Source organism: Chironomus tepperi, unplaced genomic scaffold (genome assembly GCF_022539635.2).
Source record: "Chironomus tepperi strain 1889 unplaced genomic scaffold, CSIRO-AGI_Ctep_v1 contig_472, whole genome shotgun sequence".
In the NCBI taxonomy this organism is placed as follows: Eukaryota; Metazoa; Arthropoda; class Insecta; order Diptera; family Chironomidae; genus Chironomus; species Chironomus tepperi.
In genome coordinates this window covers 55275-72191 of record NW_027226594.1, presented here as the reverse complement: position 1 = coordinate 72191, position 16917 = coordinate 55275, and the positions used below count along the sequence as shown (strand labels likewise).

At 32.7% G+C, this 16917-nt stretch overlaps 1 protein-coding gene across 5 annotated transcripts in view; it reads right to left on the bottom strand.

Annotated features, from left to right (window-relative positions):
- LOC139099516 (putative leucine-rich repeat-containing protein DDB_G0290503) overlaps positions 1 to 16917 on the bottom strand; it is a 32947-nt gene that overhangs the window by 7389 nt on the left and 8641 nt on the right. The window contains exons 1-4 of one of the 5 annotated variants that reach the window (XM_070651992.1): positions 15331 to 15799; positions 4721 to 6979; positions 2619 to 2785; positions 1186 to 1320 (exon numbers count right to left, since the gene is read on the bottom strand). In XM_070651992.1, the coding sequence (XP_070508093.1) occupies positions 1186 to 1320; positions 2619 to 2785; positions 4721 to 6687 (2269 nt within the window). In that variant the 5' untranslated portion in view covers positions 6688 to 6979; positions 15331 to 15799. Of the gene's footprint in view, positions 1 to 1185; positions 1321 to 2618; positions 2786 to 4720; positions 6980 to 15330; positions 15800 to 16917 lie in introns of those variants that run through there. The other 4 variants (XM_070651993.1, XM_070651994.1, XM_070651995.1 and 1 more) reach the window with 4 other exon arrangements.

The window sequence follows — 16917 nt, the reverse complement described above, 5'->3', positions numbered from 1 at the left end:
AGCTTAAGGTAGATATTTTTGGATTGGGCTATTTTGAGGTGAATTTATTATACGTGATTTATTCATTTTGTTATCATTACACTGTATCTATTCTGGTACATTGAAATTGGCAAGTAAATTGAGTCTGGTTTTTAGCTATTTAATATTATTAGTGGATCATTAAAAAGTAGATACGAAAAGGTTAATAAACTTTAGCAATACAATGTGTTGAACCTCATTTTTTGTAATAATGGGTCAAAATTAGCCGTCATATTGCTTTCAGGACAACTTTGCATCAAAAAAACTTTTAGCAATAATCAGATCATTGAAATCCAGAGCTGTGCTAAGGCGTTTCTCGGATAATGATTATTAAACGATTGAGGGTGCGTCAGACCACTGCACTCGGTAGATATTCAGTTTATAGTGGGCTCAGAATCTCTCTTTGAAGACATTACTGTCCATTACTTACAAAGAAAGCGTGAGTAAGCCGCATTGCACTTCATATGATTCGAAAATGGACAGGACAAAAAGTTTCTCTTGCCGAGTCTCGAATCCTATGACCGCTTGGTTGATATTACAATAATAAGGTACCGAAGTACGAAATCATTCCGTCACCGAGCCACCTTGACTCACTTTGCGTCATATTGTTAGTAAACAAAGACGCGATGTGTATCTACTCGGAGCGATAGGCGGAGGCACTGCGATCCCGATTATACGGCGACATAGGGATGCCTTGCGAACATTATGTGCTGTTTGAGATAGCAAAATTTGCTATTAGCAACTTTTGAAGTTTTCTCTTAAAGTCACAAGAATCTTCAGCTAATCTAAACGCAATTCGTAGCTTCTTGTAGCTTAAGGTCATATAAATTCGTCATAATTCACAGATAATTTCTCTTTTTTTTAACAATCTTCTACCAACAGCTTCATAAATCACTAAAAATTCAGCTCATCGCTTCTACACAAATACCGAAAATTTATGGCAATTTACAAAACCATCTCGGTTCATAATCTATCCACTCAAAATTAGTCCAAACTCACTCAAATATTTATTTTCTCTTCATTATATTCGTTAATTTATAGTTTAGTAAATCTCTTCTTTAAATAAACTGTTTAAACTATTTACAAAATCCTTCTAAATCCATCTCGATGCGCAATTTTTAACTAAAATCAAAAATAAATATTTATTAAATTAAAAATTTAACTCACCATTTTTCTTGTGCTCTTCAGTAATATCTGTTTCATGCTTCTCTTTGACTCGTTCTAATTGATCATTTTGATATCTTAATCTCTGTCTTACACATTCTCCTTCCTTGTTTGCTGACTCTAATTCCGATTGAAGGCCTTTTTTTGTTGAATAATATGACAATGTGCGTTGTGATAGATTAAATATAGTCAAGATAATAACAAGTAAGAAATGAATGAGATGAATAATTAGATCAATAAAAAATTTGATAAAAATACTTGTCACAGAATCTCGACTCTCGTTCGAACCCATCGACTTTTTTAATTGAAATTATCATTCAATTGTCACAGAATAATAATTAAAAAAAGGGCGGGAGAATGAGATCGATGGGATTCGATGACGAAAAAAGTCGAAGAAGAACAAAAAGTTTTTTTTTCTATGTCTTAATTTGCTGTTCAAATTTCACACATTCGACAATATTCTACGCTTCAGTAATGTTTGAATGAAAATTGATTAATAATTAATTCATTTAAAAAATATTCATTGTTTGTCTTTATCAACACTTTGAGTCGTTTGACGCTCTTTTTCACGATAATCCGCGTTATAAAATGAAAATCACGAGTTTGTGTAAACAATGTGAGATACACAATGAAGCTTTCGCTTAGTTGATGTTGCTTTTTCTATTTACTAATAGAGTAAAATCAATAATCAAGTAATGGCATTGAAATAAAGGAGGAATAAGAAGAGACTGATTGTCGTAGATGAATGAAAAATTCTTGTTAGCTTCGATTTGTAGTGATTGGATGGTTTGATTGGCTGGGAAAATGAATATTTTGAGCGAAATTCTTGAAATATTGCAAAATTCTTGAAATATTTTGCATTTCTAGAATTCTTGGTGTGTAATTTGAATGGTTGCCACATTTTTACATAATATTATGCAGTTTTTATCACTAAAACATGCAAATTGACTTCAAATTTTACGAAAAACTTCTCGAAGTGACAAAATTTCGCTATTTTGTTTTGCTTTTGTTTACAAAATTACTTCAAATCCTTAAAATTCGTTAAATTGTAGCAAATTTCACGAACTTTCTAACAATCGCATCAATAAATCCAAATTTAGAACCAAATCTCATCGAACTTATTCGTTCATTGACCATAAAATGCGTTTTTTTCATATGAATGAATCCTAATTGACTTTTGATCTGCATTTTTCTTTTGTTTTTCTTTTCTATTCTTCATTTATTTATAAACGCGATACGAAATAAGAAGATTGCGTCGCTATAGCAATAGAATTTTTTCTTTATATCGACAACAACGACTAAAAATCAATCACGAAAATAATTTAAATTTAGAATTCAAAAATAGACGTAGTGAATTAATTTGTCGAGAGAGAGAGTCTTTTGACTTTAACGTGAATGAAATAAATGAGGTGTAAAAATGCTTTAAAAGAACTTACGATCAACAGCTCCAATTTTCCTCTCCAATTCCTGTTCCAGTACATCTATTTTCATGCATAATTCATTAACTTTCACCTGCATTTGATCTACAATCTCTGACTGATTTGATGTCATCGAGTTTCCATGTTGCTGTCCAAAGCTACTTGCGTGGCTGACCATATTTGCCCTGTAAAATGATTGAAAATTGAAAAAGTAATGAAATTTGAGGTTTTTAAATGTTTAACGATTGAATTTTATTGAGATGTATTTAATGGATATTGATCATCCTTGTGGTGAATTTCGTCAGAATTTTCTAATTTTGACTTTTTTGGAATTTTAATTTGATTGCTTTCAATAGATTTGAAGAATTTGCTTGAATTCTCAATTCAAATCTCAATTCAAATTTGTCCGAAATTCCCACAAGGAACCACCTCACTGCATCTCAATAATCTACTCAATATGATGATGGAAAATGTAAATTGAATCAAGTGTGTTTACTGGAAAATTTTCAAATAAAATTTATAAATAAACCAAACGACAGCAGTGGACAGCACAGTCTACAACTGGAAATTCTCATCCGAATGATGTTATTTAACCTTCGGTAAAAGCATTTTGCTGTACGAAAATTTATTTCAACCTCCATACTTCCTTTCAACTTAAATTATTAATTTTTTTTTTGCAAAAACATATTAAAAATAAATAAAATTTTTGTTTTTTTGGAACTTTTTCCAGTTCACACAAAATTAAAAAATTTGTTGGCAGCGTCTGACGCACATAAAAATGTAGATTGTAGGTGACACATACGCAAATAAAATCAGAAAGTTTTTTTTGTAAACATTGATTTCTGGATAATAACAATTGGGAAAGATGCTGTCAACGCTGGTGCTTTTTTAATTTGAAAAAATGGAAATTTGTTAGGAAAAATTTTAAAAATAAAAGTAGTGACAACTTAATGGAAGTGCAAAGTGAGTTAAAGGTGAACATTCAAGTTCAAATGACTTCATTTTCTGAATTTTTTGGGTAAATTGCATTGCAAATTTGAAATTATAATTGAAATGATTACAACAGCTATTCGAACCTATCAAAAATACTCAGGAAATATAAAATTAACAATATTTTAGGATCAATCATTGAATTATGCTTTCCGTGGCAACAAACATCCTAAAATTCCACCATAATTCCATAACTAAACAACACTGACAATGCATCAAAGCAATTCATCGATTCACACAAATATCAATAATCTCAATAATCATTTCGAAACAAGACAAATGGTCTAACCTCAATTCAAAATTGCACAATAGGCCTGCAATGGACATTATTTCTAAGAAAATTAATGAATCGACAGATGATGTGCGGCTGTTGTGGAATATAATACTATTATGCATCGGAAGAGATATGGTTGAAATTTCAATCTTATGATGCAATATGAAAGTATTTAAATCCTTAATCAAGAGCGGAGCAATGCAGTGAATTGTGATATTGGTCGTAAAATTGATGGAAATCAACTATAACGGAAGTTCCTTCTTATGAGGGATCCAAATTATTTAATTCCTTAATCTCAAGAAGCACAATGAAGAAAACCGCATTTTTGCCGTAAAAATGGGTTAAAAATCAGGCGTTAAGATGCCGACAAAGCAACTTTTCGTCTGACCGTTAATACAGCCAAGTGGACGATGGTAAGTTATAACTAGTTAATGGCAGGTTAATGTCCACTTGATGGCAATTTAATATCCAGTTGATGACTAGTTCTAACATATTTTTCTAATGTTACGTTGCTGTCATGGCAATTTTGCGTCTAATAATCAATATGGCGACTTAGCAGTGCCAAAGCAAACACTATGGGCTTCTCGGGATTATTCCAATTAATTGATAATCATTCAACATTAAAATTTCCAAGAATAAGACCAAAACCAAACTCATATGAAAAACCAAAGACCAAAGCACATTTGAAGTCACCTCACGAAAACACATGAAACTGAATGATCCAGCAAATTGTAACACCATATCATGAATAGTATAAATGAACCCATACGCAATAATCATAATCATAATATTAATAATTTCCCATAATGCTTAAAATAAATAGGTAATAAATATAAAAATAAATTATTTATATTACACATCATCATCATCAATATGCTGTTGTTGTTGCTCAAGTAGGATGTCAGGCAACGCTACAATATCAGGTAGTGCGACAAGTGCATCATCACCAACGAGTTTATACGATGGTTTAATTGTTTTTGGCAAATCATTTTTAATGACCACATCGTCATCATTTGAAATGCTATTTTCTTCACTACTCGATGGTATTGTTCCGATACCGCTACTAGTACTGGTACTCGTATTGCTAAATGCATTCTCATTTTGAATATCGACTGTTTCATTGTTATTATTATCACTCTTAATTGTCTCATTTTCATTAACACTTAAAATTATTTTTGCACAAACCACATCGTTGTTATTGCCACTATTATTATTGTTATTATTATTGCATTCATCGTTAGACGTTGAGGTTTTTGATGGGATACATTTACCATTTAAAGTTGCATTGTCATCAACTATGGATGTCTCCACATCAGGTCGTTTACATTCACTACTTTGATGCGATGTTACGGTTGATAAAATTTTTAATTTTTGTAAATCATTTGGTGCTTCCGTTGTTGCTTCATAGAAAATATCATCACTAATTGTGTTTTCATCCTCGCTGTCGTCCTCATCGCTACTTGATGAGTCAGTCAATGTTGCTGATTCAGGTTGAACAAAATGGGTTGGAGTTGGTGCAAATGTTACACGTTTTGATGATGAATTACGTTGTAATGGCTCGGCAACTTGTTGATGCTCGTCTTGCTTCTTTTCGGGGTTGTTGGACGGTGAAATTTCATTGCTTGGTGATCTTGTGTTGGATCTGGATCGAATTCGTTCGAGGATTGCGAGATTTTTAGAAAATTCTGGTTGATTGACTGGCTTTCTATCCACAGATCCAATTCTGCTTCCATTTTCATCATTCTCACTTCTATCATTTTTAATTCCTGTTTTCTCATCACAAGATGCGTCTATGTTATCGTTTTTGTTGTCTACGACGACTTGTGCTTTATAAATAGAACTCGACTTCACATCATCACCATCCGCGTGTAGCACACACTCGTTCGAAATACTGGCAAAGTTTTCGGAATCATGATTTTTTACTGCATCTGCAGAATGGTTTTGTTGAGGAATTTGATGATTTTCGGGATTTTTAATTGATGAATTTTCACATTTTGTTACATTTATTGTTGCAACGGTTGTAGGCACGACACATGACTCGACTTTATTTCTATCACTATTATTATTGGCATTATTATTGTTATTATTATTATTATTATTATTATTATTATTATTATTTTTCACAGCATTATTATTCTTATTATTATTCGAATTATTATTATTATTAATATGAAAATTTGATCCGCGATTTTTATTACGATTATTACGTCCTCTACCCATCACTTCATCGAGCAAAATGTTTGAGCTTGTGCCAGCTTGAGTAAAATCGTTTTGCTCTTGTTGTTGTTGTTGTGGATGATGATGATCATTGATCAACGATGATGCAACACCGACAGTTGGCAAGTAAGGGATATCAGATGACGATGATAAATAGTTATGAGTTGTATTAGGTACACTCCCTTGTTGTCGATTCACAAATAAAAGATCAAATGCTGTAGGAGCTACTCTCTTCGAGTCACGATGTTGATCGTAATTTTGTTGTGCGCGTGCGCCATATGAGAACGAATAATTCGGTGTAAGTACATTTGTCTTGTTGTTTATCTCACCTACAATTACAGGCGACGATGTTGCTGCTGATGCTGATGTGGATCTATTTATAGATGCATTGTTGATCTCTTTATTATTTTGATGTTCTACGTTTTGTTGAGAATTTTCCCGATCATTGACATCATTTTTATTATTTCGTTTTTGTTCCAAAACTTGCTGTAGGGAGGCTTGTTGTCTCTCAATTGCCATTTGCATATTGAGCGAGACTTTATTTGTCTGATTTTCAGTCTCATTTTGATTCGGCTTTGATTTGTTTCGTCTGAAGAAATTAAACATTTTTTATGATATTTGCTGTTCGCTTGGATCTGATATTTTTTATGATAAATTTTTAGCAGGTGCAATGAAATTTTCGGCTTTTTCCTATTTTTTAAGCAATTTCTTGTATTTTATGGCCTCCACAATAACCGAATGTTTAGTTCCACACAAGCATATGCTTCTATAATCATTAATTTTCTATTGATTCTGTTCTTTACGGTCTCTTTCACAATTATTTTTCTTTCGTAATAAATTTCAGTTCTTCAAAATTTTTAAACACATGCGTTGCTTGCTATATCAATCAGTTACTCATCTTATTTTATGGGCAAAAACAAAGAGAATTTTTATTTTGCGATTATTTCATTAAAAAGTATGCAATAATTGAAATTGAAGATGCAAAGGCATTTCTTAATGAGGAAAAAACCAGAGACGCCTTTTTTATTGTTCCTGATTAATTAATTAATATTGTGTTCCTGTTGTTTTGTAATGGAAATGCTCATCTGGCAATTATCATTAAAAACTTGACACTAATTTGATAGAATGACTAGTTGACTCATTAATTATGAACGATGATTTTTTGTTCATTTTTATTTTTTGTGTGTGCGAGACAAAATTTTAAATGACTTTTTTGAGGGACATAAAGAAAGGTGAAGAATTTTTGTGGTTTGTAAGTTTTAAATTTGGGGTTTTTTAGTTGGCAACGTCTGTTTTTATTAGTCTAATAAAAATTTAGGGCTAGGTCAAGAATTGCTAAATTTCCTGCATTTTTGCGCATTCCTAGAATTTTTAGCTTTATCTTATAGTTCATTGAAGACAAGGATTTCAATACCAGTATTAAAATGTATATAACACTTGTATTGAATGCCGGTATGTCATACAAATCAAAATTCCATTTTGAAAACCCTAATCTAAGGCTGCCGGCCTTCAGTTTTGAACAAGCTCTACTTAATATTGAGATTTTAGGGATAAAGTCAGTTCAATATTTATCGTACGAAGGAGAAATTTTGTTTAAAATCTTGTTTTATATAGATTAGGTAAAGGCAACGGTATGGTATCGGTCTTGGACATTTTATGAAAAATTAAGCAGAATTTCGTAATAATAACTCAAGATTCACAATAAAGAGTGCTGAAAACACATAAATGATGTCAACATTATAAATTTAGCAGAATGTTATACAGTCTATCTATTCCGACCGACACAATGCGGCTAGTTGCTTTTATTGTCATAAAAATGGTTCAAAATCAATCTTAATGATGACGTCAGGTCAACTTTGTGTCTCACCATTCCCGAGTGGGCAATAATACGTTATAACTAGTTAAAGGTAACTTAATGTCCAGTCCACTGGACTACTTTCTTACGTATTTTTGTCCAATCTGGATTGATATGTTGACATAGCGGTGCTTTAATGTACAAGTTGTTCTATTTGAGCTTCGCAAATGCTCTGATTCTAAATCTGAATAGCATCATTGAGATCCAGAGCTGCGCTAGGGAGATTCGCGGCTAATGATTGTTTAGCTGAACATCACTTATGTAAGCACAAATAGAATTACGTGATTTTTCAACGCGAAAACTTTAAAGACTTAGAAATTTTTGTTATTTACAGTCAATTTCGCCGATATTTAAGACTTTGTTTATCATTTTTTTTTGTTTGTGCCAAAAAGATTTTAAGCTTCAAAATTGTAAACAAAATAATACTGTCCAGTATGTCCAATAAACATGCAGAATTTCCATCGCCATGCCGTTCGAAAATAGACAAAAAAAAACAGTTCCCGCACACAAATGAAAATTTTTTTCTTTCATCACCTACAGGAATTCCCACGAATCTACGTATTTGATCTACTTTAATAGCAAAACACAAAAAAGAGTCCCGAATGTGCACCTTTTGTTCTATAATGACACAAAATACACAACAATTTGGCTCTTTATTCTACAAAAAAGATTTTCATGACCTCCTTAATGATAATGTATTCCGTATAATCGTTCATAATAGCTCATTAATAGTCACAAAAAAAATGACTTTCGAGCAGATTTTTTGAGCAATTTTGTTCCTTATCATTCATTCAGTTTTTTTATTGAGCCAATAAATCAATTCCAACGATTTTCATAATAATCATAATCTGAGACTTTTTTTCACTGTTATCTTAATTGCCACTCGAATTTGTCCCTCAACCCCCGCACTTCATCTCAACAATTTTTATATTAAAATTCATATTTTTTTTTTGTGTGTTGCACTGGCTAGTGTGCATTCAATGCACAAGAGAAATGAGAAAACTGAATGAAAATAAAATTTATGTCAATATGCAATTTGTGAATATTAAAAAAGAACATTTTTTTTGCTGCTTCTTTATCCTTCCTTTCCTCATTTCTGCTAATGCACTTCAAAAACTCAATATGCAATACATCCGATGAGTACGGAGTGGGGAGATTTAGTGCACGAATGAAACAATTGAGCAGAAGCTTTAGGTTATTTAAAAATATAGAAAATTTTAATGGAAATCAATAGATTTTTTACTGTTGTTTTAAACAAATTGATTTTGCAGCGGAAGCAGAGGAGGAAAAAGAAAAAAAAGTTTGTGGGATGTTATTTGTGCAGTTTTGAAGTTGTTTGTGGTCTGAAATGATGCGGTGAATTTGAACGGCTATTTGGGGTGGCTGAGTGGTTTAATTTTTCGACATTAAATTGCATTTTGATCAACCTTGCACCCTTGAAATTGTGGATATATCTCTGATCTAATCTCTATTGCTGATAATATGGCTTGAAAAATTTTAGGATCCAAGTTATTTTCAGAGGGAAGAATAACCACAAAAACTCAAATTTCTTAATTTTATAGCACACAAACTTCGAAATGCTCACTCTTAAGTCGGATTCTGCTAACTCTAGCCTCATTCTGGTGTGACTTTGAATTCAGTGAAATTCGGCTCTACGATGTGACTAAGGATTCGGTCCCCATTCTGGTGTGATTTTGGATTCAGTAAATTCAACTGAAATTCTAACTTCACGTTGGTGTGAAGCCAATTGTCACTAAATCCAACTGTACATCATAGTCACGCTATGCTGAGGATACTGTTCTCCATCTTTTTCACATCATTTACCTTTCATGAGTATGTCAAGTTTGTTTCCATAAAGAATCTGACTTCCTATATTGAAGCTCATTCAGTAAAACATAGCATATCTGAAGAGGCCTCTGAAGAGGCCAATAATCCGGCATAAAGCCTGAACTTTTCACCGATTTCGGTTCACCACGCCATGTTCATTCATGTGTCATAGGCCTTTCTGCTATTCAAACAAAAAGGTAAAACCTTAAGAGAGCAATTTTAGCTTAAAACTAGTAATGAAGCGGATCACGCTTCATGGAATATTCACACCATACACAGATCAGAAAACTGTTCAGAAAAGTAAGAATTAAAAAAACAACTTGAACAAAATAAAAGATTCATCAAATAAATGTGATAAATAATGATTACTTACATAGTAACTAAAATTATTCAAATGAAGTATGCATTCGAACCATTAATGTTCGAGCTTCGCTCGAACTATTTTTTCCACACGGCAACATTTTTTGATATAAATGCAGTTTGTACTGTTTGGGAAAATTTTCACGCCTTCACTCGCTTCGCTCCGTTCAGGGCGCAAAAATTTGTGAGCTTCGCTCAACCAAGTCCGAACTGCGTTCGAACTATTAATGTTCGAGCTGTTATCGCCCGACTTGGGTAGATTACAGTACTAATATAGATCACTATAGGAGCCGGGCTGAGCTTGGCTCGCCCGACTTGGGTAGATTACTGTACCAATATAGATCACTATAGGAGCCGGGCTGAGCTTGGCTCGCCCGACTTGGGTAGATTACAGTACTAATATAGATCACTATAGGAGCCGGGCTGAGCTTCGCTCGCCCGACTTGGGTAGATTACAGTACTAATATAGATCACTATAGGAGCCAGCGCAGATTCTTTTTTATCACATTTTTTTGTTTTCTAAAAAAAAACGGCATAGATCGAAAGATATCTCTAATTAATACATTTAATATAGAGTCACAAAACAGGCACCTGTGACAGACAAAAACCAATTTGTATAGAATTTCTTACAAATCCATATAAATTATCAAGGAATTGTATGGTTTTTGCCTGTCACAGGTGTCTGTTTTGCAATATTTATGATAAATTAATCTGATTTAATATTTATATTTATGGTAAAGTATAAGGGTTCCAAAAAAAACAACTCAAAAAATTAAAAAATAAAAAAAAATAGTAGGACTTGAACACACGACATGATAAAGATAAAATATCATTACATTGCTACGATTGCATTACGCCAAATCGTTTTAAATACTTATATTAATATTGTGGATAAAACACATTTATAAATGCTTAATTTTTACTTAATTAAAATCAAGATAAGAAAAAACCATAATAGTGTGCGGCCGAGCGAAGCGAGGCCGCGATTTTTTTGACACGTGTTTTGGAATAATCGGCTATAATTTTGCAAAAAAATGACAGATTTTTGCATCGTGTGCCTCAGTGGAAGCATCTTATGGCTCCAAAAACAATACAGCTCTTGCCATAACCGATATCTATCAGATGCAAAAAACCCGAAGTCTTAATATTGAGTTTGAAACGAGTTATCGCACCGATTAACTTGCTAACTTGCTAACTTGCTAACTTGCTAACTTGCTAACTTGCTAACTTAATGACAGAAAGCGTTTTTTTGCGATTTCTCGGCACTGGAAGCACCAAATGAGATGCGGTTTTCACTGTTGGATTGGTATTTCCAGGCACAGACTTTTGGCTAGCAACTATATGGGGCAATTCCCCTAGGGTAATCCAGCAAATCAAAAAAAGTGGTTTCAGTGATAGACCAAAAACAATATATTCACCCAAATTGAAAATTTGGTGTGAATATGATAAAGTGAGTTAGACCTTAAAAATTTTGCAGTTGGATTTTTATAGGCTATAGAAGATTACCTATGCAGAAAAAATTTCATTATATGTGCACCAATAGGAGAATCGAACAAAAACATTCATATAGCCCTGGTGGTCAGTGGTTTCACTATTATGAGTTGAAATTTTGCATACATAAACTATGTGCTAATATCTCTAGACGTTTTCGGAATTATTCAAAAAAACCGAAAACTCTCAGTTTTATAAAGAAATTAAAATGTGTTTTGGAATAATCGGGTATAAATTTGCAAAAAATGATAGTTATTTGCATCATGTGCCTCACTGGAAGCATCTTATAGTTCCAAAATCTAATCAGTTCTTGCCATAACCAATGTCTATCAGATGCAAAAAACCCGAAGTCATAATATTGAGTTTGAAGCGAGTTATCGTGCCGAAATTGAAAATTTGGTGTGAATATGAAAGTGTTTGTTGGTGATTTTTTTGATGTTACACGATGTAACCGGTGCTGAAAACGTATTTTTTTGGTAAATTTTTCACTGTTACACAGTGTAACATCAAAAAAATCAGTGTTTTTTTGTGATTTTTTCGATGTTACAGTGTGTAACGAGTGCTGAAAAAGTAATTTTTCGGTCATTTTTTCACTATTACACAGTGTAACATCGAAAAAATTATCCAAAAATATGATTTTTTTGACACGTGTTTTGGAATAATCGGCTATAATTTTGCAAAAAAATGACAGATTTTTGCATCGTGTGCCTCAGTGGAAGCATCTTATGGCTCCAAAAACAATACAGCTCTTGCCATAACCGATATCTATCAGATGCAAAAAACCCGAAGTCTTAATATTGAGTTTGAAACGAGTTATCGCACCGATTAACTTGCTAACTTGCTAACTTGCTAACTTGCTAACTTGCTAACTTAATGACAGAAAGCGTTTTTTTGCGATTTCTCGGCACTGGAAGCACCAAATGAGATGCGGTTTTCACTGTTGGATTGGTATTTCCAGGCACAGACTTTTGGCTAGCAACTATATGGGGCAATTCCCCTAGGGTAATCCAGCAAATCAAAAAAAGTGGTTTCAGTGATAGACCAAAAACAATATATTCACCCAAATTGAAAATTTGGTGTGAATATGATAGCTCAAGTCGGGCAATCAATCGAAAATCCGGTACAGTTTCGACGTGACTCTAGTATGGTGTCGTTTTGGGTTTGAACTAAAGCACAAAGTCGATTGTAATTTTATATGGAGTCAAGTTGAATCAAATCGAATTTTCAATCAAAATTCAAGTCGAATCCGAGTTCTGCTTTGAATCCGATATCTTGTCAGAATCAAGTTCCGGATCAAGAATCAAAACGGACTTGTTCCGTTTTGGGTTTGATTTCGACATCATGTCATGGACACGCTGAACTGTTGCTGGATTTTATATCGATTACCAGATTTTTGGACATCTGAAATCGGAAATAGGCAAACGGTAGCCAGTGATAGAGCTGATTTTAGGCGATATCTTAGGGAAGTCATGAATCACAACTAATCTGTACGTCCAGGGAAGTAAGAAAGCAAGGAACAGAATTTTACTATCCGGATAAATTAATTTCCAAAAAACAACATCTCATATACCCCGATATCTTTAAAAACATTCCTGCATAAACGCAAATATTGCGGAGAAAAAAACCAATTAATCAATCCAAAAAATGCGCTCTAATCCCCTCTCACACATGCCTTCGCAATCTCATTTAATTTTCTTTTTTTCTCGAGCAAAATTAAAAGAAAAACTGAAAAAGCAAAAAAAAATTCTCTTTGTTTAAGAATAAACACACAGAAAGAAAGTTGAACACATGTAAGTTTCTATTTTTGTCCCCCCATTGACGCATTTTTACTGTGAATGAAATATTATTCGGAAAATCTTTTGTCATTCTTCATCGGGTTTTTCTTTTTGGGGGAGCAAAATCGCAAAAAGACAAAAACTTTATCCACGTTTCTCCTATTTTCATTAACACTTCATTATAAGAACTTTTTCTTTCTGGTGATTATTATAATGCACAAAGCACACACACTAGTTTTTACCTCTGGGAAAATTATGTCAGATTATTTTTAATACACATTTTATGTGTGGGAAGGTCAGCGGGGAGTTTTTATTTCTTAGATTTTTTCCTGTTTTTCCAAAAAGTAATTTACGTATTTTGATGAAAATTTTGTTATTTTTGGACTAAGTCGTTGCACTTTTCGGGGAAATTCGAGGTCAGCTGAGGTAATTTTCATTGTTTTCTAATTTAGAATAGTCGCAAAATTTAATTAATTTTGTAGTAAACATTTTCAATGTGTTTCTTGTTTAAAACGTAGACGTAAGATCAAAGATCTGGCAGGATGCGACAATATTTATGAGATTTTGAGAAAGAAGGGGGGCGTTTGCTTGTTATGTAACGCTATTAAGGGTTGGGGTTTAGCATTTTGCTACGTCTTAAACAATGAAGGCTCTTTTGGGCTTAGAGTCTTAGTGTTCCTAGGCTTGATGCTTTGGGGCTTGGGTTCTTAGTGCTCGATGGCTTTTTAAGGACTTAGGCTCTTTGGCTATAAGATTCTTTAGGATTTATGCTCTTAGGGCTCTTTAGCTCGATTGATGTTTAAGGCTTAGGTTCTTGGGGGTTTTAAGATTGAAGACTTTTTGGGAATTGAGTTTCTTAGGGATCTTAGGTTCGAAGGTGATTTGGTTCTTATGCTCTTTGAGCTCTCAGATTCTAAAGCTATTGGAGGATGAGAGAGACGGAAATCAAAAAGTCGGTTTTTTAACGTTACCAAATAAATAAACGACCCCCAATGATGAATTGCAGATTTTCATAGAATTGGATGTCAATGGACTTGTCAAGGGGGTTTTAAATTGTGATTTTTCAATTTTTCTGAGAAAAACAGTCCATTGAAACATGAATAGCATGTTATTATTCATTTAATTTGCCAGAAACTATATTAAACATCGATAAAATATAGAAATAATGAATAAGAAAACAAATCACAAAGGAAATTGCCTGTTCAAACTATAAAACACTCATTTGAAAACTTAACCAGATCCATATGCTCTCTGAATCACTTTTCTTTAGCTATAATTAATTAAAAATTGATAGGTCTTGACTTAAAGGTTATTTTTACTTTCATTTGAAGCAAATAAAATGTTTTGAAAAATTATTTTTTTACCACAAATTCAAAAAACAAATTTATTTTAACATCTGATGTTGAATTTATGCCAGAAAGTCTAGTAATGCTATTAAATAATGCTTTGGTTCTGCCAAAAACCCACAAACATTGTTTGTAGTGAGTCACAAAATCCAAAATTTGTTTAAAAGTTTCATAAAATTTCATTAAAATTCTTAATAGATTCACAAAATTCTCAAAATTCTTCATCAAAATTCTTGAAAATTCCCAAAAAATTCATTGAAATTCTTAAAATTTTCATTAAATTATCAATATTTTCAACCAAATTCTCAAAACTTTTTTGATTTTCATTGAATATCTCAAAAATTTCTTAAATTTTACTCAAAATTCTCTAAAATTGCATAAAAATTCATCAAAATTCTCCAAATTTTCATTAAAAATCTCAAAATTCTTCATAGAAATTCACAAACAATTGTTTTTGATCCAATCAAAAAAATTGAAAATCAAATAAAAACCGGAAAAAACTTTAAAAATCAGGAAAAAATCCTTAAAAATCCAGAAAAAAATCCTTCAAAAAAATCTGACAAAACAATCCCAAAGGAACCGACTATAACACTACTTCTCATAGGTTTAACAAAATATCAGCTTCAATAAAAGAATCTTCACTCCGATCGAAAACTTTACTGTTGAATAAATTTTTCGATAGATTTAACAAATCGCTTTTCGGATCATTAACACTGTTGATAGTTTTACTATGAATTTTATCCGAAACAACTTTTTATCCTCATGTGACTGAAAAGTCTTTGCTGTTCACACAAAAAGGGACTTTTTTCGACTTTCTTCTTGATTATTATGCTGTACACTTTACTATTCGGTCCTTGTTTCTCTTTAAAAAATTCTCACAATAATGAGCTAATTTAAAATGAACAAATTTCGTATTTTTTAAAATCAAAATAAAATGTTAAAATGCGAATGAACTAAAAAAAACAAACACGGGAAAGGTTTAAAGGCGAATTTAAATCATATGAAATATAATTTGCGCGTATCGTTAAATCTCTCTTGTGTATTGTCGTATTTCACATTTGAAACTGAAACAAGGAACAATATATTAAAGAAATTTGTGTTTTTTTTGCCGTTTTTACTCAGCGCAAAAAAACGTTTTTTTTTCTTTTTCATTTCAAAATCATGAAAAAAATAATACAGAAAATAGATTGTGATTGAGAAAATGACGAGGAACTAGATCGAGTAAAAAGATGACGCGGAGGAGAGGAAAACACATCACAGTACACATTCGTAAATATCTCTTTGAAAATGAAAAAAATATGAAAGAAATTACAAAAGTAATAAATCTTACAGAGCGATCTAAGCGCATTTTTGTTCCAGGAATCAGTAATTGGGGAAATAGACACGAATTAATTTGCATTTTCCATAAGCCTTGAAGAATATTATCATATAACGATTTTTTAGAATTCAAACTTTTTAACGGTTGCTAAAAATTCAAATTTATTGAAAGCAACGCTTTAAAAAAAAAGTTTTCTTTTGTATATCAAATGAAAAATCATTAATAAACGGATATAGAGATGGTTTTGCGCTTTTAGACCAATCAATACCGGAATAACTCGATGGCACAAAGCGAATGCTTCAAACTACAGTTTTCTACGAGGTTTAATTACCGGATTTTGTCCTTTTCCCAGCTTGCCAGCCATTTAGTCAACTAGCAAACTTGCCAGTTTGCCAGTTAACAAGTTATTCAGGCAGCTAACTAGTCACTCAATCAGCTATCCAGCCTTCCATTCAGTCAGCTAGATAGCCAACTTGTCAGCCAGGGAAGCAGCAATCCAGTTAGCAATCCTGCCAGCCAGATCATCCATCTAGTCAGTCTCCCAGTCAACTAACCAGTTACCCAACCAGCTAGCCGGTCACCCAACTAGCCTGTCCCTCAACTAGCCGGTCACCCAATCAGCCAGCCATTCAACCAACCCAGTCAGTCAAACAAACTGTATAATTTCACACCCCTTTTTTCAAAAATATTAAAAATTATCTATTCGAAAACTGATTTTTATTGCCTTTTTTACTCCATCCTACGTACGCTGTACGATACTCACACGGTTGAATGTGGAAAAACAGCTATTGCTGCTGGACATTGACGCAAATATTCATTGAGTGTTATTGGCAATATTGGCATCGCGTTTTTATTTATAGAGCG